The sequence below is a fragment of the Anas acuta genome, chromosome 3, assembly GCF_963932015.1.
Source record: "Anas acuta chromosome 3, bAnaAcu1.1, whole genome shotgun sequence".
NCBI classification, from domain to species: Eukaryota; Metazoa; Chordata; class Aves; order Anseriformes; family Anatidae; genus Anas; species Anas acuta.
The window spans coordinates 116,888,089-116,909,786 of NC_088981.1; the positions used below are offsets into that span (position 1 = coordinate 116,888,089).

Sequence of the window (21,698 nt, forward strand, 5' to 3'; positions counted from 1 at the left end):
GGAAGAAGCCCAGTTTTAGCAGAACGAAAGCACTTTCAGAAAGTGCCTCCTGCAGCTGCGGGCTGTTATTTTCCACCTTTAAAGGTGGCCGTGTGTCTCCAGACGGCGCTGAGCACCGACCCGGCTTTGCTGCGCTGGGAAACGTACCCTGAGGGGATTAATTAGGACGAAAGCAGACAGATTAATGTTGTTTACTGCTGCCAGAGCTCGCGGTGGCGTGTTGAAAAAGGCCCAGCGCTTGAAATGGCTGCGTGCCTCCCCGCGAGGTGCTGATGGCACAGCACCGTGGCACCCGTGGCTGCTGCCAGGGGCGATTTTTAAGTGAAATCAAGGTGTCAGGCAGCGTTTCTGCACAGCCTGGTGCTGTTCCTGGAGCTGCAGTACCAGGGACCAGCCCTTTTCCAGAGGGGTGAGCCCCTGAGGTTTAAAACCTTGAACCCCTGAGGTTTGAAACCCTGAACCTTTGAGGTTTTCTGCTCTTCTGGGGACTTCCAGCCTCCTGTCGCTGCTGCAGACTTGCAGGTCGCTTCTTTGATCAGGAAGCAATGGCGAAGGCTCATTATTTCCGATTGACTTTTAGGGCCCTGCTGATGCAGGAGGAAATTCAGCCTCTCCTGTAATTAAAAAGGAGGGCTCGGTGTTCCTGCGACCTTGCTGCTGCTCGGTGGTCCTTCAAGAACAGTGTCGTGGGCAGATCGTTGCCTTGATTGGGTCTGCAAATGTGTTAGGGAGCCCTCAGAGCAGGTTATTCAATGCGTTTATTTCTGCTCTCTGTCTTTCTTAGGCACTAGCAAAGGGTTTGGAGGGGCTGGTTTCAGACTTAGCTGCGCAGGGAGATTTTTCCTGATGACTTTGTTGATTAGGTCAAGAACTCTGGACCCAGAAAAGACACGGGTGTCACAGCACATCTCGGTTTCCTGCTGTCCAGCATCCCTGGGGGTGTGGTTACTGGGACCAGAGGAAGCAACAAAATCCTTCGTAAAAACCAGAACCAAATCCCTCGGGAGAGGCCGGTGCCACCTCTCCATCTGGGTTAGAGCGTGGCTGCAGCTCGCCTGGAGAAGGAAAGGCTGTGGATGGGAGCCGCCTGCTGCTGCCACAACGATTTGGGTTGATTTAGAGCCTTTCCTGCCTGGATCTGTCAGTTTGTAGGAAGCTGAATCTCTCTGGGATGCAGGGCAGAGCGACATCCTTGGGGTGTACCGGGCCCAGAGCTGAGAATTGGGGCATTATCAGTGTGAACCCCTCCTGCGGGGCAGAAATCAGCACCTTTTCTCCAACTTCTTGTACAATTTCACCCCCGTGTGTATGTGTGTGTCTATAAACGTGAAGTTTTATCTACGGATATAGACGGGTAACCTTTTAATGTCGCTTTGTCCCCCAGGATCCGGATGTCTGGCATTAAAGGCCTGCAAGGGGTGGTGAGGAAGACGGTGAACGACGAACTCCAGGCCAACATCTGGGACCCGCAGCACATGGACAAAATCGTGCCCTCGCTGCTCTTCAACTTGCAGCACGTGGAGGAGGCTGAGAGGTGAGGGCTCTGCCGGCAGCTTCGGGGCTGCTTTCATCCAGCTTTTTTTTGGGGGGGGGGGCACCGTGGGCTGCTTTGTGCCTGCACCTGGTGTAAAAAAAAAGCTGTGGGTGGTCGGAGGGGAAGCCCTGCGAGTTTCCTTGCTGGAGGATGATGCAGATGGCAGGAGCTTTGCCTGGTACCTGGTGCTGGGAAGGTGATTGCTGGCTCAGCCACTGCAGGGCAGCGTGGTTCTTGTGGAGGAGAGCTCTCAGCACCATCCCTGCAGGTAGGACACGCTCTGTTTGCGAAGAATCCGAGCTGCCTGCTCCGTGGGCTGACCCCTGCAAGGATTTGTGCCGAAACGCTACCTGAGCAATTAGGTTAGGAGCTGAAATAGAGCTCTGCCCCTCCGTTCTTGTGGCATAACCCCCTGCTGGCTGCCTGCTTGCCACCAGCTGCGTGTCTGAAGGGGAGTCGCTCAGCTGAGAAGCACAGAGTGGGGAAGCAGGCACGGATTTCTCCCGGGATTTTCCTTTTGAAGCTTAGGAGAGAGAGATCAGGCCTGGCAAGACAGCTTTTGGCCGGATGCAATCCCCTTTTTGCTTGTGAACTGAAGCAATGGAGTGGAAAAAAGGCGTTTGCTGTGTTTCTGCCATGCCACACGGCCCCAGCGTGGAAAAAGGGAGGGATCCCCTCTGGGGCGTGCGTGTTCAGCGAGATTTGTGCTGCGCCACGCCGCCTGCTTTGTTCTTCCTCCTCTGGGAGGCTGCGTCCCCCCTGGGAGACTGATAACATCCTGATAACTGAGTCTCCTTCCAGTCCGGGGGATGTGGGGGCTGTTCCTGCAGCCTGACACGGCGTGGGGCTGGGAACGGGGCCATCCCAAACATCCAGGGGGCCCTGGGATCCCTGTACCTGCAGCGCCCTCTGATTTGGCTCAAACCCAGCACCAATTTATGCCTGGGTTGTGCCCCGATGCCTTCCTGGCAGGGTGACCCGTGGCAGCAGGGGCTCGAGGCGGATCCCACGACAGCTCTGCTCCATCCCCTCCCCGTCTGGGCTCCGTGCCTCTTCTCCCCCCACTGCTTCTGCACGCTCGGCTCCACTCTTATCGCCCTCCTCTGCTTTCACAGCCGCTCCCCCTCGCCGCTGCAAGCCACGGAGAAGGAGAAGGAGAGCCCCACGGAGCTGGCGGAGAGGTGCCTGAGGGAGCTGCTGGGCCGGGCGGCGTACGGCAACATCAAGAACGCCATCAAACCCGTCCTCATGTAAGTTGGGCCTCCTTCTTTTTCGACACGAGGGCACGGAGAAGCAGATGACGAGGGCTGGAGCTGGGGTGAAGGCACGTGCTCCTCCGGCAGCGTGCTGGAGGCGGTGAGCGGGCTTCAGGCTCTCCTTTTCGGATGCGTTGAGGGAAAATAACACTGGATAGATACCTGTTGCTGAGAAAAATGGCTTCAGAGAGCAGTTGGTGACCCTGCTCTCACCCGTGTCGCTTGCTCCCTGCTGCTCCTGGCTGTCCCCGGACACTGCGTGCCTCGGGGGACCTGCAGTTACCGTCCCCTTTCGTTTCCATCTCTCCCCAGCCACCTGGATAACCACTCGCTCTGGGAGCCCAAGATCTTTGCCACCCGCTGCTTCAGGATCATCATGTACTCCATCCAGGTGGGGAGCTGGGGGGATTCCAGCCAGAGGCTGGGGCTGGGCTGACTCAGAGCAGCTGCCGCATTGCTGCATCCCCACAGCGCCGACACCGAGCTCTTGCGATGGATCCAGCCCCCAAAATGTGCCCCAAAACAGGCTGCAGACTGGCAGGGTGGGCTGGGGACCCCCCAGATAAATGCTGGGTGCCACCCGGGTGCGTTTTAGGGTGCCTGTATCTCAGTCCCGGCAGTGCCTGCCTCCTTCTCGGCAGAAAGCAAAGCCCTGCTGAATCAGACGGGTTGGCAGCAGGCTGTGAAATGCTCCGAAGGAAGCAGGCGGGCTTTGGGGGGGAAGCTGCCTCTTCCCAGATCACTGCCGTGGAAGTGAACCCCAGCTCCCTGTCCCTGCAGAAAAGGAGGGGTGGGAAGCCCTTAAACAGGGACAGACCCCGCCAGGCTCTTCCCCTTTTCACTGGGAGCCCTGGCTATGGAATTTCCATTTAGTTAACCCCCAAAGTGAAGGAAAATGAGGAAAATGTCCTTTTTTTTTTTCCATGCACGGGTCCCTGTGTGATGACGGGCACAGTGCTGACTCCCCATGGTGCTGGGGCTGCCCCATTTCACCCCCTTGGCAGTTTGCTTTGTGTTGGACTCGGCCAAGCCACAGCCCTGCTCGGGGAAGCAGTGCTCTGACGAGCACGTCGCCATCCCCCCACTTTCGTTTCATGTTTCTAATCCTGCAAATTGCCTAAAATCCTTTACAGCCCTGCTAGATTTTATAAAATCCTGTTAATGCCTGCTGGAGGTGTAGGGTCACAATAACTCAGCGGGACCCTTCTCCCTGAAATCCCCAGGATTAATCGTCACAATTTCCTTCGATCTCAGCCACTCTTCAGATCATTTTTCCTGTGCAAATTGCTCCGAGCTCTTGTAAAAACGACTTCCTCTGGGGGTGCCCTCTCGTTTTGCAGCCGGAGCTGTGTTGGAAAGAGCGAGGGACTCGGCACAGCTGGGCACACGCACGGGATTTGTCCTCGGTGGCTCTGTGGGGTTACAGAAGCGGGTCGTTGCCTTGTGCACGTGGCCCCTGCGCTGATATTCACGTTTCCCTTCCAGCCCCAGCACTCCCACCTCGTGATCCAGCAGCTGCTGGGGCACCTGGATGCCAACAGCAAGAGCGCGGCCACCGTGCGCGCGGGCATCGTCGAGGTCCTGTCGGAGGCAGCGGTGATTGCAGCCTCGGGATCTGTAGGTAGGTGCATGGGATCTGGTCCGGAGCATCCAGGAGAGCTGGGGATTTTTTGGGTGCTATTTCAGGGCACCTGAGCACGACACCCACATACGGCTGGCTTTAGGCAGCTGGATGTGATGCCAGCCCTCGCTTCCACGCAGGGGGGCAAAGGGATTTTCAGGGCTCTTTTTCTGGGGCTTGCCCTGAATACACCGAGCTGCTGTTGCCCCTAGAAGTCTGTTTCCCTCCTATCTTGACCGATAGGTTTAAAACTTACCGTGTGTTTTGCCAAAAGGGTTTTCAATCTGTTTATGGGGTAACAGGAGATGCAAACCACACCATCCTTAGGGAAATGAGAGGCTCCAGCTCCCTGGGAAGAAGCACGGCTCTCTTCTGGCCCAGCTCTCCCATCTTTTCTTCGCAGGTCCCACGGTGCTGGAGGTGTTTAACACCCTGCTGAGGCAGCTGCGGCTCAGCATCGACTACGCGCTGACGGGGAGCTACGACTGCACCGCGGGCGTCAGCACCAAGATCATCAAGGAGCACGAGGAGAGGATGTTCCAGGAGGCCGTCATTAAAACCATAGGTGAGGCTTCCTGTGGCGCTGTGCTGGGGTGGGAGCTTTCTGCCTCTGCGTCTCAGGGTGAAACGGAATCGCCCCCATCCTAAAAGCAGCCCCGGGAAGTGGGATTTATCCCTTGTGTGGCTGTGGGTTATCGCCAGGTGGCATCGCAGCCCCAGCAATCCCCGGAGGAGCTGCGGTGTGAGGGCAGAGCCGTGCTTCTCCCCGGGTGGGAGACCCTGAGGGAGGAAGGAAAGGAAGGAGGAGAGGGCAGGTGGAGCCTGCTGGAGCTGGTGAAGGTGGGGATGTACCCAAAAAAAAAAAAAAAGGGGTTGGAGGCAGGGCTTGGCTTCTCTCAACCTGAGCCTGGGGCTTTTCCTCCTGCTTGGATGGGTTTTGAATCACCTGGAGGAAAAATCTGCCTGCAGGTATCAGATCCAGGGAGGTTTTCTCCTTATCCCAGCCTGGCCGAGGGCTGGATTGGAGCAGGGTGGGCTGGCCGACCCCACAGCCCTGGTGCTTTTAGGGCAGCGGGTCCTGTGGGTGGTGGGCTGTGCCTCACAAGTTTTCAGCGTGTCCTTGTCCCCTCAGGGTCCTTCGCCAGCACGCTGCCCACGTACCAGCAGTCCGAGGTGATGGTTTTCATCATGAACAAGGTGCCGCTGCCGTCCTCGCAGCAGTCCATCGAGGCTGGCAAAGCTGGGTGAGAACGGGTGCCTTCCTCCCTCCTCTTCCTCTCCCCTGCCCTGCTCTCCTTCCTCTGTCCCGTGACTGGAGGTAAAAAGCTTCGAACGTGGGGCTGGAAGTGCTGGGGAGCTCCTGAAACTTCCCACTTTTGGGGACGAGGTGGGAGGTGGGTCATTTTATCTCCATTTATCTCAATATTTTATTTGATCTCAATTTTATCGATATTTTCTTTGATCTCAATATTTTATTTCCATTGTTGGAAAGTCTGGGCATCGAGAGCTTCCACCAAGGGGAGTTGAGGAACATGAGATCCTTGTTCAAAACGCTTTGCTGTCTGCTGCAGCCATGATTACCAGGTTTTGAGGTCCTTAGAAACACATTAAGGGGGAAAGTGAAATTCTGCTTTTCTTTGGGCACCAGAAAGATTTGGGTAAGGAGCTTTGTTTGCCCTGGGGTGCCGTCCAAAATTAGCAGGGAAGAAAGAATAAAACTCAGGGGAGTGACTTCAGACAGGGTGCTTAGAGCAGCGAGGCGGCCGTGGCTTTTGAGGAGCTTATGTTTTTGAGAAGCTTATGGCTTCGTGGGGCCAGCTGTTCCCTGCTGCCTCCCCACCCTGTTTTTGGCCCCTCCGAGCTGCCTCCAGGCTTTTATTGCCGCGGCGTGGTAGGCTGCGGGGGAAGAGGGGGAAAGGAAAACACCCAAACAACACAATCCCTTGAGGAGTGCTGGAGCCGAGGCTGAGAGCTATTTGGAGCGAGGGTAGCGGCGCTGAAACGTGGAGGTAAAGAGCGAACAGATTTCCAGGCTATATTTATCCCCAGAGTGTGGTCAGGCTGTTCCCACTTGTTTCTGTGTGGCAGAGAGGCTCGGGCTGATGGGAGACGTGCTCTGCTCCTCGCTCACGTGGGGGTAGCTCCTGGTTCGATCCCGATTCCTGTCGTGAGAGACGTGCTGGGCTCCCCGGGCTGTTCAGCAGCTCTCTTTGCAGCAGCAGGATCGTGCCTGTAGCCCCCTGCTGCCACTCACCAGCCTCTTCTCAGCGTTTCTGTGGCCGTGCTGTTTGTCACCGCTCCTTTACCAGCTCCTGAGCTTCCTCCAGGCAGAATTTTTAAATCCCAGGAGATGTGAGGGCTGGTGCTTGCTATGGATGTCTGACTGAACCCAACCAGCAGCTTGCAGAGGAGCTGCAGCCTGCGGTGCCACCTCGGGGAGTGCTGCCTCTTGGGGTGTAGCAGGTTTTGGTGATGGGACAGTCTGGAAATCCCTCCAGAGCTCCATGTGTCCCTTTCTTCCAGTAGAAGATTGAGTTCAGACAATAAAGACTTCAAGATTTCTTCTCTTTGTTAAACCTAGTGCTCATTTTTTAGGGACTTTGACAGCACAGCTGTGTGCAGCGGTGACTTCCAGGATGCTGCTCCTGCCCTTTGAGGCTTCTCTGTTCTTTGGGGGGGTGGGAGGAGGGTTGTTTGCTTTGTCCCATGGCTTCTACCATTTATTTCTTCTCTCTCTGGCAGGGAGAACCGAAACCGGCTGACGCAGATCATGCTCCTGAAATCCCTGCTGCAGGTATGAAGCTGTCCCTGTCCCTGCAGGCGTGCCCAGCCCCTTCATGGCCTGCTGTGAGGGTCCTGAGCTCAGAACCTCTCTCCCCTGGGGTAGTTTAGGAAGAGCTCCATCTCTACTTAGTTTTTTTCTGCCTGCATCCCCTTTTTACTGCTGCATTTTAACCCCCTGAGTGGCACTTTCCCCTTCCCTGCCTTTTTTTTTCCTTGATGCCTGCAGGTCTCCGTGGGCTTCCAGTGCAGTAACATGCTGACGGCGCTTCCCAGCGCCTTCCTGGACAGGCTGCTCTCCTCTGCCCTCATGGAGGATGCCGAGATACGCCTCTTCGTCCTCGAAATCCTCATCAGCTTCATCGATCGCCACGGCAACCGGCAGAAATTCACCACCATCAGGTCCGTGCCCGGGGCTCCCCGGCGGGGCTGGGACCCGCAGACCCCACAGAGCAGGATTTGGGGAGGGAGATCTGCCAGGTTTAAGGGTGCCGGCAGGCTTGGGAGCTGCTGGAAGAGTTCTTATTAAATCACGTGCCAGTTTTTGGGGTGGTTTAATGCTGCCGGGAGCCAGAGGGGTGTGGGGGCCTCTCCGTGCCCAGGGGGATGTGGCACGAGCGTGGTCAGGCAGAACTTCTCCCGGGAGGATTGGCAGGAGCAGTGATATCCTCGAGGGGGTTCATCGACTGCATTGCATCCCCACAGATAGCCCTGCTGGGTGGCGCTGCGCTGCATTTAGCTAGCCTTACTCTGGAGAGGAATGAAGCTAAATCAGAAGAAGGTGACTAATCTCACATGGAAATAAACCTCCATGGGGTTTGCGGTGGTCCTGCTAAAAGTAGCCTGCGTGCATGCTGCTTCGTCAACTTGCCTTTGTGTTCCTGAGTGCCACTGCCTTGAAATCCTGTAGTGATTTGGCTCTTCTTGAATATCCGAATTGCTCACACGGGTTTTGAAGCCAACCTTCAGCTTCCCCACCCTTGGTTCCTCCCGGAGGGCTTGTTCCTGGCCAGAGCTCTGCAGGCGTGTGGGAATCGTGCAAACCTCCTCCTCTCTGAGTTTTCCCTTTCCCCTTCCTTGCAGCACCATCAGCGACATCTCAGTCCTGAAGCTGAAGGTGGAGAAGTGCTCGCGCCAGGATACTGTCTTCATGAAGAAGGTAGAGTCGGGGTTTGGGTCGAGCTGTCCTTACACAGACCCGTGTGGGAACAGTGTCTGGGTTTCCCCAAGCTACAATAGGGACCTGGGGTCCCATGAGACCACTAAACCCGGGGATATCCTCGGGAAAAGCCAGTGGGATTTGTCCATGGGCCTTTGTACACCTCTAAATCTGCTGTTTGCCCCAAGAAATGGCTATTCCAGGCTGTGCTGGTGTCCCAAATGCTGCTTATCGAGTGATTTTTAAATTTGCCTGTTGTTTTTTTCATTATTTTTATTTCTCCCAGCTTTTTGGCGGTGAAACCACCACCTGGTGGTCACAGCTGCCTCTCCCGGGGCTTTCTTCATTTGCTTAGTGATCTAAAGAGCTCCGGATCACCATGAATGGTGGCCCCTCTGCTGGGCCCTGCTGCTTTTCTTTTTTTTGTGTCGATGGAAGCGTTGTTTGCAGAGGATTCTCAGTAGGTGACCTTGTCCCTCCGTGTCCCAACAGCACGGCCAGCAGCTCTACCGGCACATCTACCTGATCTGCAAGGAGGAGAGCAACGTGCAGGCTCACTACGAGGCTCTCTACAGCATGCTGATGCTCATCAGCATCGAGCTGGCTAACGAGGAGGTTGTGGTGGACCTCATCCGCCTGGTGCTGGCGGTGCAGGTGGGCAGACGGGAAGCTGGGCGTGCTGCTGGCGCGGGGTGGGCCGGGATGCTCCTTCCCCAGCGTCTTCCCTGGCTTCGTCCCCTCCAGGTGTAATCTCTGCAGGTGTGGCTACGCTTGGGAAGAGGCCGTGGAGGAACTGAAGGAGCCTCTGGGAGGGGGATTTATTTTGGAGCTGGGGTCTCTGAGCAAGGGGGATGCAAATTCCTCACCCGTTTCTTCTGCCGCAGTGGGATCAGCTCTGCACTTGCAGGGATTGATCCTAATCAGCGTGCCAACTTCTGCAGTGCCCCAAAAGCTGAAATGTTTGCAGGGCGCTGGTGCTGGGAGGTGGCTGGGGACCCCCCTGGGACCTTGCCTGTCCCCGTCTCATGGTTTTCTGTCTCTCTCTGCTGCAGGAGATCGCCCAGATTAACGAAGACAACCTGACGGCGTACAACCGCTGCGCGCTCTTTGCCCTCGGAGCAGCTTACCTGAACCTCATCAGCCAGCTCATCACCGTGCCCACCTTCTGCCAGCACATCCACGAGGTGCGAAGGGCTCGGGCTGAATCCTTGCGTGCTGCAGCCCCCCAGGCACCTGCGAGGTTTGAGCTCGGTTCCTTGCCTTCCGCAGGTCATCCAGATGCGGCAGAAGGAGGCTCCCTATCTGCTCCCCGAGGATGTGTTTGTGGAGAGACCCAGGTGAGAGCCTCTGCTGGAAAAATCCTCTTCCCTGCCAGCTGATCCTGAGGACTCAGCACCTATAGGAGTGGTAGAGTTGATCAGCCCTTTGTGTGCCTCTGCTTGTCTTCCTTTCCCATCTGGGGATGGCATCGAGTGTTCTCCATCCTTTTTTTGGATACGAGGAGGACCCCGTGCAGTCAGGGAAGGGTCCAGCTGCCGAAGCTGGCACTCCCAGGTGGCCGTACACCAGTGTGTGCGGAGATACCGTGCCATTTCGTTTAGTGGGGACTGTTTGTTAGGTTAAAGGTTGGACTCGATGATCTTGAGGTCTCTTCCAACCTAGAAATTCTGTGATTCTGTGATTTCCAGCTGTGGTGACACAAAGTGGAGCCACGTGAGCCCACTGTTCCTGACCAAAAGGGGCTGGAAACCTCCTGGTGCTGTTCCCTGAGCAGAAGAGGTGCTCCCATTTCCCCTGGGCTTCATTTTTTTTTTTTTTCCATCCCTGTAGGTTGAGCAAGAGCCTCGACCGCCTGGGCCCGGAGGTCTTCTTTTGGCAGAGCAAGATCAGCGAGGTGCTGGGGGGCAGCGGCTACAACTCGGACCGCCTCAGCACTCCCTACGTCCCCCAGCTGACAGGTACGTGCTGCCCTGGGGTGCAGGAGGGCCGTGGGGCAGGAAACCAGTCCCTGATTCCGCACAGTAACGGGGATTTGAAGTCCTTGTGCCACACGTGGGCCCGGTGTTTGCTCTGCCTTCCCTTAGAGGCGCAGTTTTGGGGAAATTGAGGCACAAAACTATCAGGTGGGAGCTTTCTGGGGTCGCCACGTGCATGGCTGGCTGGACTGATGGAGCCACGAAGCCTGCTGGGCTTGGGTGAATTTGGGTGAAAACCTGAGCAGACTGGCTGCTACCCTGGGGAGGGGACATGAGGCACATCTGGGGGTGCCAGGGTGGCTGCCATCAGCTCTCCTGCCCGTTTTCTTCCTCCCCAGATGAAGATCGCCTGTCCAAGAGGAAGAGCATCGGTGAGACCATTTCCCTGCAGGTCGAGGTGGAGTCTAGAAACAGTCCTGAGCGAGAGCAGGTACCATGAGACAAAAAATCTCAATGATTTTCCTCAGACAGGACCTTCTGTGAAGCTATTTTATTCCTGATTGCTAGGGCGGGCATCCTGTCAACCAGGAGCACATTTTAGTAAACAAATCCTAACCTTTTATTCCTTATTCCTCGACACCTGATCACCTCCCATTTCCTCATGGCTGAGTACTACAGGTTCACAAGCTACTTGACGCTCCTCTACACCATATATGTCCAATTTTTTCTTTTTTTTTACCCCTTTAATTTCTCCTTTCTTATGTTTTGAGAACCCGTGATCTTTGTTTTACTGTTCTCCCACTGCTCATCCTGTTTGTCTCAAGCTTCCACCTTATTTTGGAACAGCGAGGCCTTCTACTGGCCGCTTATCTACTCAGCATTTCTCCAAACTACCTTGGAATACAGAAAATCAATTCTCTACTGCAAAAACACAACTTTGTTTCTCACAACCAGGGTTGCAGAGGCTGCATTGTCCCTTCGGTGCTGTTTTAGCAGCCTGGCAGCGTGCAGCTGAGTTAAAATTCTTCATTTTGGCTGCGTGTTTGGCTGGCAGTGAGCACAGGGGCATACAACTCAGCCCTTTTTGGTCTGGCAGCAAGTGGGGGGCAGAAAATCCCCATTTCCCACTGCTGATCCCCTCTGGGTGCTGAAGGATCCCAGCGAGCACAGCAGGAAGGGTGTCAGGAAAAGTGAAAGGTGACAGGAGCTCCCTGTCCTTTAAGGCTGGGCTGTGTTTTGGTGCAAGAACGCAGCCCCTGGTGCTGCTTCTGGGATGCTCTGACCCCAAAAGCGTGTCCTGTGCTGCGTATTGAGCCCCCTCTGCTTTTCCCTTCCCTTTAGAGAGCACCAGCAGAAGAGATCACGTATGAGACGCTGAAGAAGGCCATAGGTAAGTGAGGAAGAGGAGGAGGCTGATGTGTTTTGGGGAGGGTTTTTGGGTAGAGTCACCCCTCTGCGTGCGTGCACCACGGACCCACAGGGCTCTGCCACAGCAGCGTTGCCCCCAGGTTGTAGGGTGGCCACGCAGCTCCATCTCCCTGCCCCCGGGGTGTCCCCGAAGACCCATCCTCAGCTTTTTTAGGGCTGCCCAAATCCTTCGAGGTTTGGGGAGCACCTGAGAGCCATCTCCCCTCTGCTTCAGTAGACAGCGTCGCCGTGGAGGAGCAGGAGCGGGAGCGGAGGCGTCAGGTGGTGGAGAAATTCCAGAAAGCCCCCTTCGAGGAGATCGCCGCTCACTGCGGCGCCCGGGTGAGTCCCCACACCTAAATCCCCACAATCTGGGGAGTTTGTGGCTCTGGGAGAGGGGGAAGGTGACGATGAGGCTCTGAATTTTGCCAAGCCACCCTCCTCCTTCCCCGGGGAAGGCCGGCGGGGTGTTTATCCTGCCGGGGCTGCAGTCCCGGGGGGGTGCAGCTGCACTAACGCAGCCGCCACGTGTGTTGCAGGCGACGCTGCTGCAGAGCAAACTCAACCAGATCTTCGAGATCACCATACGGTGAGTTGGGGAGAATCCCCCTCGTGGTGCTTTTTGGGTTCTGGGAATGGGTGCTGGCCCGGGACCGAGGTGTCTGTGATGGCACAGGGTCGCTGGGTTTGTTTTTTTTTGCTTTTGGTTTGTTTGCTGCAATTCCCCACGGCTTTGGGACATGGGGGAGGTTTGAAGCGGTGTAAAAATTCATGTTTTTTTGCAGCAGGCTTCGCTTCTTTATAAAAACGACCCCATAAAACGCCTCCCTGCCTCTCTCCTCTTTCAGGCCACCGCCGAGCCCGTCGGGAACCATCACAGCTGCCTACGGCCAGCCCCAGAACCACTCCATCCCGGTGTACGAGATGAAATTCCCGGACCTGTGCGTGTACTGAGGGCGGCTGCGCTGCTAGGACGGTCGAAGGACCTCTTGGGGAGACAGCGCCGGCCCCGCGGGGACCGCGTCCTCGTGCATGTGACAGAAAGGGACACGGACACCGAGGCTACCCCGAGCTTCCTTGGCACCACGGACCTGACTCCCGGACTCTCTTTCGTGACCCTCTGCAGCCACGTTTTTTGGCAGGAGGTGCGGGGAGGTGTCGTGGTTCTGCCCTCCCTCTGCAGTTCTGCTTTTGGGGAGGAGAGAGGAGAGAGGGGCTGGCTCCTGGCGGACAGCATCGGGCGCCTAAATCCTCCCAGCACAAAGCCAAACCCGATCCTTGGGGAATCCCTCCCCCAAATCATCCATCAGCCACAGCCAGAGCCCCCGGCGAGGGTGCAGGAGGAAGCTGCAGGGTGTGGGAGTGGAAAAAAGCAGGAGGGGACGCAGGGCGCAGCGTGCCCCGTGCTCCAGGCAGGTCTCTGGGGTCGCGCAGTCCCCACAGCCAGCTCCTGGCCTGCGTTTTCCTGGCAGCTGCCCTGGTGCGGGGCAATTCCCCGAATTTTCCTCAAAGCTGCCCTTGATGTCCTGGCCAAGAGGGTGCCCGGTGCGACACGAGGGTGGCAGTTGTCCCATCACGGATGTGGATGCTGCACGCAGCAGCCTGGCTGGTTCCAGGTCACCTGAAAACATGTTTTATTTGGGAAAACGCTTTTTTTTTTTCATTTTTTTTCTTTTTTTTTTTCGAGGAGGGGAGCTGTGCTTCTTGTCCATGCCATCAGCAGGCAGCGTGCGGGCAGTGGGGCACCCGGAGCCGTGGCACGAGGCGTGAGGAGCAGCCACGCTGGGACTTGGCAACCATTAACCAGCTATTCTCACATTTTTGGTTCAGGATTTCACAGTTTTGGCGTTACGGCCTGAAGAGATTTATTTTTTTTAACAGAATCCCTCTGATTAAATCCTGGCTCAACTCAGAAAACACGAGCGCTGTGGGAAGGTGGCTGCAACGAGAGGGGTTTTACGGGGTCCCACCTTCAGACCCTGCACCTGGCGGGCTGTGAATCTGGATTTGGACTGGGGAGAAATGTGGCTGTTGAGTTTTTTTCTGTAGACACGGGATAGAAAAGACCCTCGGGGGAGAATTTGGGATCCTTTTGGCTCCTGCTGAGCCAGAATTGCAAGCTGGAGATGGTAGGGATGGGGAAGAAAAGGACGCCTGGGAGGCATTCGGTAATTTACAGGGTAAATCTTGCTCCCAAACGCCTTCCAATTTTAGGAGGGTCTGAAATTGGGGACGTGGGAGCTGCACACGTGGCACAGGGCCAGCAGGAAAACTCAGCCACCTGGTGGCCTCAGCACCTCTGCCTGCATCCTGCTCCTCGTTTCGCCCGCGCCACGTTTCCCTGCCACGTCTCCCCGCGGTTATTTTAAGCTGTAATTACACATCGACATCTTTCTATTTTTTTTTTTGGTCTTTTTTTTTTCTTTTCTTGGTGGCGGATACGGTTTGTGACTGCCCCGAGGTCAGCGCTTGTTTGTGTGGTCGTCCTGTAAATCCGGGTTTAGGAAATGACCTAGCTTAAAGAGGACAGGAAAAAAAAAAAACAAAAACAAGGGTGGATTTCGGTCCCGGAGCTGGCTCGGGGCACTTCCCCGCTCCCAGCAGGGCTCTGCCGCCCTGCCCAGCGCCCGAGGCTCTGTCCCTTGCTGCTGCCCCTCTTCGGGGTCCCCCCCGTGTTTCTGTCCCCCGCTCCCGTCCCTTTTTGCTCCCCGGATTCCGCCCGGTCCCCCTTGGAGCCTGGATTTTGGCTGGGTGAGATTTTGGGGCTGCCAACGCGAAGAAGCCGCTTGGCCGAGGAGGGGTTGTTCCCGTTGCTGTCCCGATGGAAATGCAGTAGGAAAAAAAGCACCGAACCCCCAAATTGTGTGCTTGGGGGGGGGAAAACCCTCCAAAAACACAAAGAAGAGGGGAAAGAGAGCTGTGGGGCTGCTACGGGGCACATCCTGGGGGACCCGCTGCCCTTTGGGGCTCCCAGCCTGCATGTTACCCCACGGACAAACCCCTGGTGAGAGAGGGGGGGGATTTCCACGAGCCCCCCCTGCTCCCTTGCTGCACCCTCTCCTCCCTCCCTCCCCAAAATCGATGCCTTTCGGGCCCCCAGCTCCACTTGTAAATGTCCCCGTCCCCCCCCCCGTGTCAGTGACCCGTTTGTACGTCACCTTTAGTTTAGATTCTGGTGCGTGGATAGATGACAAAAATATATTTCTATCAACCTGGCCCTTAGGTGCATGTGTGCGTTCCTACATCTGTATTTCGGGGGCACTGTGGGGTTTTTTTACCCCCCCCCCCCACCCCGTGTGTGTGTGTGTAGCCGAGGGCAGGAGGGGAGCGGGCTGCCGAGAGGGCCACGAGGCTGTCGGGATTTCCAAATGCGCCCTCGAATAAATGTTGATGTTGCCATCTTTTTTTGGGGGTCTGCTGGTTTTTTGGGGTCTGCTGGTTTAGGGTCTGCTGGTTTTTGGGGTCTGCTGGTTTTGGGGTCTGCTGTTTTGGGGTCTGCTGTCTCGGCACATCCACGGCACCTGCGTGCCCTCTCCTTCGGGGCTGGAGGAAGGGGTGAGGATTTCTTATTCCTCTTCCAGGTAAATTTGGCTCTTGCCTCGCATCCCTGCAGTTAAATTCCCTGCAACTTCGCCTCTCTCATCCTGTGGCATCCCCTCATTTAATATTTCCTCCGTTTTCCCCTCACCCTGCAATCTGGGGGAAAAAAGTTTAGCAAAATGTGGGGCCTGGGCTCGGCTCTGCCCCTGGTTTGGCTCCCTTGCGAGCTGCAAAGATCGTGAAATTATTCAGGTTGGAAAAAACCTCCAAGATCAGCACCCATAAAAAAAAAACCTTTATCCCCATCCCCTCTGCTTTCATTGCACCTCCACGCATCAGAAAATGCTTTGGACATGGCTTTATAAATGATGCAGCTTTCCTTTGGACCTAGGAATCTTCGTTTTTGTCATTTAGAGGGAAATTAATGACTTTATGACAGTCATTAAACAAAAAACATTAAAAAAATAATAATAAATAAACAAAACACCAAACCAACCAACCAACCAACCAGCCCCAGAGACATCACGGACACCCGGCTAGCTTGCCAAAAAAAAAATAATAATAATCGTTTTTTATTTTAGAATCCTTTTAATCCATCATTTACAGTATTGTACAGCTCGGTGAAGGGATGGAAAGGACCCAGCGCCGGCACCGCCGCTCCCCGGGGGGGGCGCCCGGTGGCTGCGTTGACACCTTCGCCCCGGCCCCGCTGGGTTTTGGGGTGGGAGGACGAGGACAAATCCTTCACCTGGGGTGGGAGGAGGACGAGGACAAATCCCTCGGGCGGGGATTTGCGAGGGCGAAAAATCCACGAGGTTCTCGGCGAGACGAGGAGCGATGGCACTAAAAAAAGCTACGCGGGGGCCGCGGCGAGGTGGGGACAAAGAGGGAGGGGGGGTCCCCGGGGTTGGGGGGGTGGCCGTGCCCCCACTCACTGCCCCTTTTTGTAGGCGTTTTTGATGATGGCGTTTTTGAACAGAGTCACCAGCGGGGTCTGGCCGTGCTCCGAGGTCATGAAGCCGCCGTAGCGCTTGTCCTTCAGCGGCGCGTGCCAGCGGAAATGGCGCATGCGGTAGGAGCCGCTGTCCTTCTTCTCCTCCTCCTCGCCTTCATCCTCCTCCTCCTCCTCCTCCTCCTCCTCCTCGGAGAAGCCCGGGAGCCCCTCGGCCCCCAGCTGGCGCCGAAATTCCAGCGGGTAACTCTCGGCCGACTCCTCGTCCACCCCGTTGGGGTACACCTTGATGGGTCTCCTCTTGCGCCCCACCGGCTTCCCCCAGCGAAAATGCTCCATGGAGTACGAGCGCTTGCCTTCCTCCCTCCCCAACCCGGCTCCTTCTTCCTCTCCTCCTTCCTCTTCCTCCTCTTCCTCGGCCGCTCGCCGGGGCGGCGGGGGGCCGCCGGCCGCCTCGTCCCGCTTGTGGCCGCTGCTGCTGTTGCGGCGGCCGAATTTGTTCCAGCGAAAGTGGCTCATCACGTACTTGCGGACGCTTTCGGAGAGGGGCTGAAGGTGCCCGTTCCCCGGGTACATGGGCGCCTCGGCCGACAGCTCCGCTCGGCACGCCTTGGCGCACGCCTGGGGGGGGCCAAAAGGGGGTGGGAGAGCTGAGCCGGGACACTAGGGACACTGGGGACATTGGGGACATTGTTGTGTCCCCCCCATCCTCTCCGGGATGTGGATTTTGGAGCTCGTTCCCCGCGTCCCACCAAGGTTTCCCAATGCGTCCCCACCCAGGCACCCAGCCCGCTCCGTGGGGATGGGGGGCACAAATCCACCCCCCCCCCAGGAGGCTGCGCCGGGGGTCCCCGGAGGGAATGAACCCCCCCCAAATATTTATTTTACCGTTGTCACCCAACGTGGGGAAATTTGTCACGATGAGGGTGGCGAGGTCCTAAATCAGGCTGCCCCCAGGAGCTGGGGGGGCCCCAATCCCTGGGGATGCCCAAGGCCGGGCTGGATGGGGCTGGGGACACCCTGGGCTGGGGGCTGGGGTCGTGCCCATGGCAGGGGGTGACACCGGGGGGGCTCTTCCAACCCAAACCACCCAAAACCCAGTGCAGCCAAGAGGTAGGAACCCCCCAAAACCCTTTTGGGGCACAAAACCCCCTTGGGTCACGGAGCCCCCTTGGGTCACGGGGCTCAAAGCATCACCCTGAGGTGGTGACCCCACAGGACATCATCCCTGCCGCCCCCTCCCCACCCCACCCCTGTTTCTTGTCTTAGAAACCCAAACAAGCACAGGGACCCCCCCAAAACCTTACCAAAACCCCGTTCTCGGTGGCCAGGTCCTGGCATTTGCTGCTCTCCCAGCACGGGCCGCTGGCAGCAGCGGGGTGACCGAGCAGCAGCCCCAGCACCACGGGCAGGATGCTCCAGAGCGCGCCCCACATCCTGGCCGGGGGGGGATGCGGGCACGAAACTATGGAAAAACAGGAGAAAGACAAAAAAAAAATACACTTTTTCTTTTTCTGTTTTTCTTTTTCTTTTTCTTTTTTCTTTTTTCTTTTTCTTTTTCTTTTTCTTTTTCTTTTTCTTTTTCTTTTTCTTTTTCTTTTTCTTTTTCTTTTTCTTTTTCCTTTTCCTTTTCCTTTTCTTCTTTCTTTTTCTCTTTCTTTTCCTTTTTCTTTCCTTTTCCTTTTCCTTTTCCTTTTCCTTTTCCTTTTCCTTTTCCTTTTCCTTTTCCTTTTCCTTTTCCTTTTCCTTTTCCTTTTCCTTTTCCTTTTCCTTTTCCTTTTCCTTTTCCTTTTCCTTTTTCTCTTTCCTTTTCTCTTTCCTTTTCTCTTTCCTTTTTCTTTCCTTTTCTTTCCTTTTTCTTTCCTTTTTCTTTCCTTTCCCTTTCCCTTTCCCTTTCCCTTTCCCTTTCCCTTTCCCTTTCCCTTTCCCTTTCCCTTTCCCTTTCCCTTTCCCTTTCCTTTTCCTTTTCCTTTTTTTCTTTCTTTTTCTCTTTCCTTTTCCTTTTCCTTTTCCTTTTCCTTTTCCTTTTCCTTTTCCTTTTCCTTTTCCTTTTTTTCCTTTTCCTTTTTTTCCTTTTCCTTTTTTTTTCCTGCAGGTGGTTCAGGAGATCCCTCCGCTACCCCTGCCTGCAGGACTTGGGGCTCTTTGCCACAAATACACGAAGGTGCCATGGACACAAACCCCAAGGGAGTCATTTCGCCCCAGCAAACCCCAAATTTCGGGTGGCTGCCCCCGCTGGGGCCGCACGCACTCAATTTCCTCCTACCTCCACCCCTCCCTGCACCCCTGCTCCTTCCCACGGAGCCGCAGCCTGGCCATCACCACCCCCCTGCTTCTGTTTTTTGCTTTCCTCTCCGAAATCCCGGGTTTTTGTCACCGCTAGGAAACCCGACGTGCTGCTGACAGCTGCTGTCAGCGGGGCTCGCTGCCCTCTCCGGAGAGCCACAGAACCATGAGTTATGGGGGCACGGCGAAGGCGAGATGGAGCTGCCTTCAGCCTCCATCCCCTGCGATCCCCTCGCTGCCGGGTTGGGTACCAAATCCATCCTCCCTCCTTCCCTCCCGACCCGAAACTCCTGCGGGGTGGGAGGCTGCAAATTTGGGTTGAAAGAGCAAGGGGGGGTGAGGAAGCGAGGTGGGAGCGTTGCGCATGGAACAATAGGCAAGGGAATCGCCGGGATTTCGGGCAGGGCTGTTGCAAAAAGCTGCTGGTGGTTGGAAAAGTGGAGTGCTCGGGAGTGGCTCCGCTGCCGAAACCTGGATCCTTGCTGTGCTGCCGGCAGAAATCGGGTTTGGGGGACCAGGGGTATCCCCGGGACAATTTTAAGGCACCCCGAGGACACCTGGGCCCCGCTGTCCCCTCCTGGGATGTCCCCTCCTGGGATGTCCCCTCCTGGGATGTTCCCCTTCCCTCGTCTCAGGAGATGCTGAATTGCCTAAAAAAATGTGCTTCCACCCCAACCTTGAGAAATTAGGAAAAAAAAAGAAAAAGGGAAAGCCGTGAGCCTGGACTCCCCCCCGGTAAAAGAAAATGTGAATTTTGGTGTCACCGGTGACACAATGGGTGAGTTTCATGCATTTCTCTGCTAAAACCAACACTTTCCTGAGTTGTTTTTTTTAACTTTGTGGGGACTCGTGTGTTTCACCTCTCCCCACGCCGTGAGAGCTCCAGGGGGGGCAAATCCCATCCCACGAGCCCCAAAAAGCCAGCTCCAGAAAATCTCCTCCTGGCCCAAAGAGCGTGGGAAGAGCTGCCTGGGTGAACGGAGAGGGGGGAAAAAAAAAAAGGAGAAGGGAAAAAAAAAAGTGTTTGGGAGTTCTGAGAGCAAGCAGAGGCTCACAGGGGGGAGAGGAGAGCGGGACAGACCGACTCCAGGTATTTTTTTGGGGGGGGATTTTTCATTTTCTGCCTGGCGGCGGCCACCCAAAACCTCCCCGGGCACGGCAGCACCGGGGGGCTCAGGCTGCGACCACCAGGACCACGGGGAGCAGGTCTGTAACAGATTAGCACACAATAACACATAAAAAAAATAAAAAAAAGGTTATAAAAGGAGGAGAGAGGAGGCAGGGCTGAATTAACCCTTTCGGGGGGTGTGTGGGGGGTGTTTTATCCCCTCTCCATTACCACCCGGGGAGCACCCACCTACCCACGCCATGCGCCCGCATCCCCACTCCATCCCACCCGGCATTTTGCAAAGTTTTTCCCCTCCGTGCCCCCCAGGAGGATCTCTCAGCGCATCCTCAGGATTGGTTTGGAGCCCAAGGGAGCCCCCCGGGACCCTTCTTACCTGCGGCGTGGGCTGGGAGCACGGCCGCCTCCGCCGCCGTCCCCGTCTCCCCGCGCGCTCCCGGAGAGCGTCTGCCACTTGGCCGCAGCCCCGGCGCTTTTTTATACCCCACGGGGAGCTCGGGGCGTCGCATCGCCGCCGTCTTCTGGATGGTTGATGGCCCCTTTTGGATCCTGGGAGGCGTTTTTTTGTTGTTTTTTTTCCTTTTTTTTTTTTTTGGGGGGGGGGACACGCACGCACACAGAGGGACCCTTCCAGGTAGCAAACAAAAGAGGAGCGAGGGCGGCGAGGGCTGGGTCCCCGCGGTGATTTGGGGAGGGGGGGATTAGCATCTCCCCGCGAGCTAAAAGCTCGTCAAGTTTTTTTTCCGGGAGATGCTGCTAATTGCGTTAGCAGCCTTGGGGCTCGATTTGGGGTGAGGGGGGGGGAAATGGGGGCTGTTTGTTACAGGTGTCGGACGGGAGCGTCGGTCGGCACTCGGCATCGCGCTCTGGCAAGGTGCTGGGGTTTGGGGTTGTCTCTCGGGGGGGGGTAAAAGCAGGTGGATGTCCTCCAGACATCGGCACCGCCTTGCCGAAGGATGCTGGGGTGCAGCAGATTTACCCAAGTTCCCCAGCTCACACCAAAATCCCCCAAAAATGGGTCACTAAATGGGCAAAGCACACCAGGTACGAGGAATACCCCGGCTGGCGTTGAGCTTGGTGTAGGGACGAAGCAGGCAGGAGGCTCCTCTGCCACCCCCTGCTCCCCTTTTTTTTTTTGTCTCCCTCCATCATTTCGGTTGGGTTTGTGCCTTCTGCAGCCCCCCCAGACCTCCCCAAAATCCAGGGGACCTCCGCGGCACAAGCAATCCGCATCCCGCTGCCGTGCCCCTAACTGCATTACCTGCCTCCGTCCTCCCCGGGCCGAGCCCCTGCTCTGCAATATGATTTTTTAATTTTTTTTTTTCCATGACGGAGAGCTATTCTAAGATGCTTTATGGCCAAAACGGAACCACGGCTCCGGCTTTAAGCGCTCGTTCGTCTTCGTTAGGCCGATCTGAGCCCTTCCTTTTTATAAGGGAGAAATCTGTTTAGGAAATCGCCCAAACCTTGTTGAGGAGAGGCACTGGGATGAAGGATTCCTCTGCCACGGATGGTTCCGTGCAGCATCCGTGCTGGGATTGGGGTTCCTCGTGTCCCACCTCATCTCCAGCTACCCCAAATCCTGGGCTGGTTGGGGCCTGGGGCACGCATCTTTTGGGGTTCCCTGGTGGCTTCATCCCCACCTCATCCCCCAGGGCTGAGAGCTGGAGGTGAGGGGGTGCACAACCCCGTGTGCCACGTGAGTTTTGGCCTTTCCGTCTTAATTTGGAGAACAAATCTCACCTCGGTGTGAATGAGCCTTGGGCTGCGGTGTGAATATCGCAGCCACACTCAAATCCCGTGGGCTCTGAGGACCTCCTGGCAGCCTCACGTCCCTTGGGGCACCGTGGTTCTGCCCCGCATCCAAGTGCTGCTGGCGGCTGGGACATCCCCACCCCTCTTATTATTTAAGGAAATTTCCTGCCGTGCTTTGGAGAGTTGACCCGGTGGCTATTTCGTGCTGGGAAGGAGACAACAAATCCTTCCAAACGCACAAAAACCTGCCTCTGGTTGAGCCTCTGGGCACACACCTTGGTGAAAGGCAAGCCGTGCACCTTGGTTTCGGAGCCAAATTTTGGAGGGCAGCTCTGAAAAGGACCGGGCATCCCCTAACCCGGGGG

At 56.2% G+C, this 21,698-nt stretch overlaps 2 protein-coding genes across 8 annotated transcripts in view; one reads left to right on the plus strand and one right to left on the minus strand.

Moving 5' to 3' along the window:
- Positions 1-15,078, plus strand: part of EFR3B (EFR3 homolog B) — a 32,235-nt gene extending 17,157 nt beyond the window's left edge. For 6 of the 7 annotated variants that reach the window (XM_068678965.1, XM_068678968.1, XM_068678964.1 and 3 more), the window contains 18 exons: positions 1,385-1,534; positions 2,650-2,784; positions 3,103-3,181; positions 4,276-4,411; positions 4,815-4,976; positions 5,544-5,655; positions 7,154-7,205; positions 7,422-7,594; positions 8,276-8,351; positions 8,844-9,005; positions 9,404-9,535; positions 9,621-9,688; positions 10,182-10,309; positions 10,666-10,757; positions 11,609-11,657; positions 11,910-12,016; positions 12,214-12,263; positions 12,523-15,078. In XM_068678965.1, the coding sequence (XP_068535066.1) occupies positions 1,385-1,534; positions 2,650-2,784; positions 3,103-3,181; positions 4,276-4,411; positions 4,815-4,976; positions 5,544-5,655; positions 7,154-7,205; positions 7,422-7,594; positions 8,276-8,351; positions 8,844-9,005; positions 9,404-9,535; positions 9,621-9,688; positions 10,182-10,309; positions 10,666-10,757; positions 11,609-11,657; positions 11,910-12,016; positions 12,214-12,263; positions 12,523-12,628 (1,969 nt within the window). In that variant the 3' untranslated portion in view covers positions 12,629-15,078. The remainder of the gene's footprint in view (positions 1-1,384; positions 1,535-2,649; positions 2,785-3,102; positions 3,182-4,275; positions 4,412-4,814; positions 4,977-5,543; positions 5,656-7,153; positions 7,206-7,421; positions 7,595-8,275; positions 8,352-8,843; positions 9,006-9,403; positions 9,536-9,620; positions 9,689-10,181; positions 10,310-10,665; positions 10,758-11,608; positions 11,658-11,909; positions 12,017-12,213; positions 12,264-12,522) is intronic. The other variant, XM_068678963.1, reaches the window with a different exon arrangement.
- Positions 15,079-15,765: 687 nt separating this feature from the next.
- Positions 15,766-20,148, minus strand: POMC (proopiomelanocortin). Its single transcript, XM_068678985.1, has 3 exons — positions 19,955-20,148; positions 17,474-17,631; positions 15,766-16,787 (listed from the first exon to the last, which is right to left on the minus strand). The coding sequence occupies exons 1-3, from the start codon at positions 20,085-20,087 to the stop codon at positions 16,146-16,148; spliced, it is 933 nt and encodes a 310-aa protein (XP_068535086.1). The 5' UTR covers positions 20,088-20,148; the 3' UTR covers positions 15,766-16,145.
- Between the last annotated feature and the right edge of the window lie 1,550 nt (positions 20,149-21,698).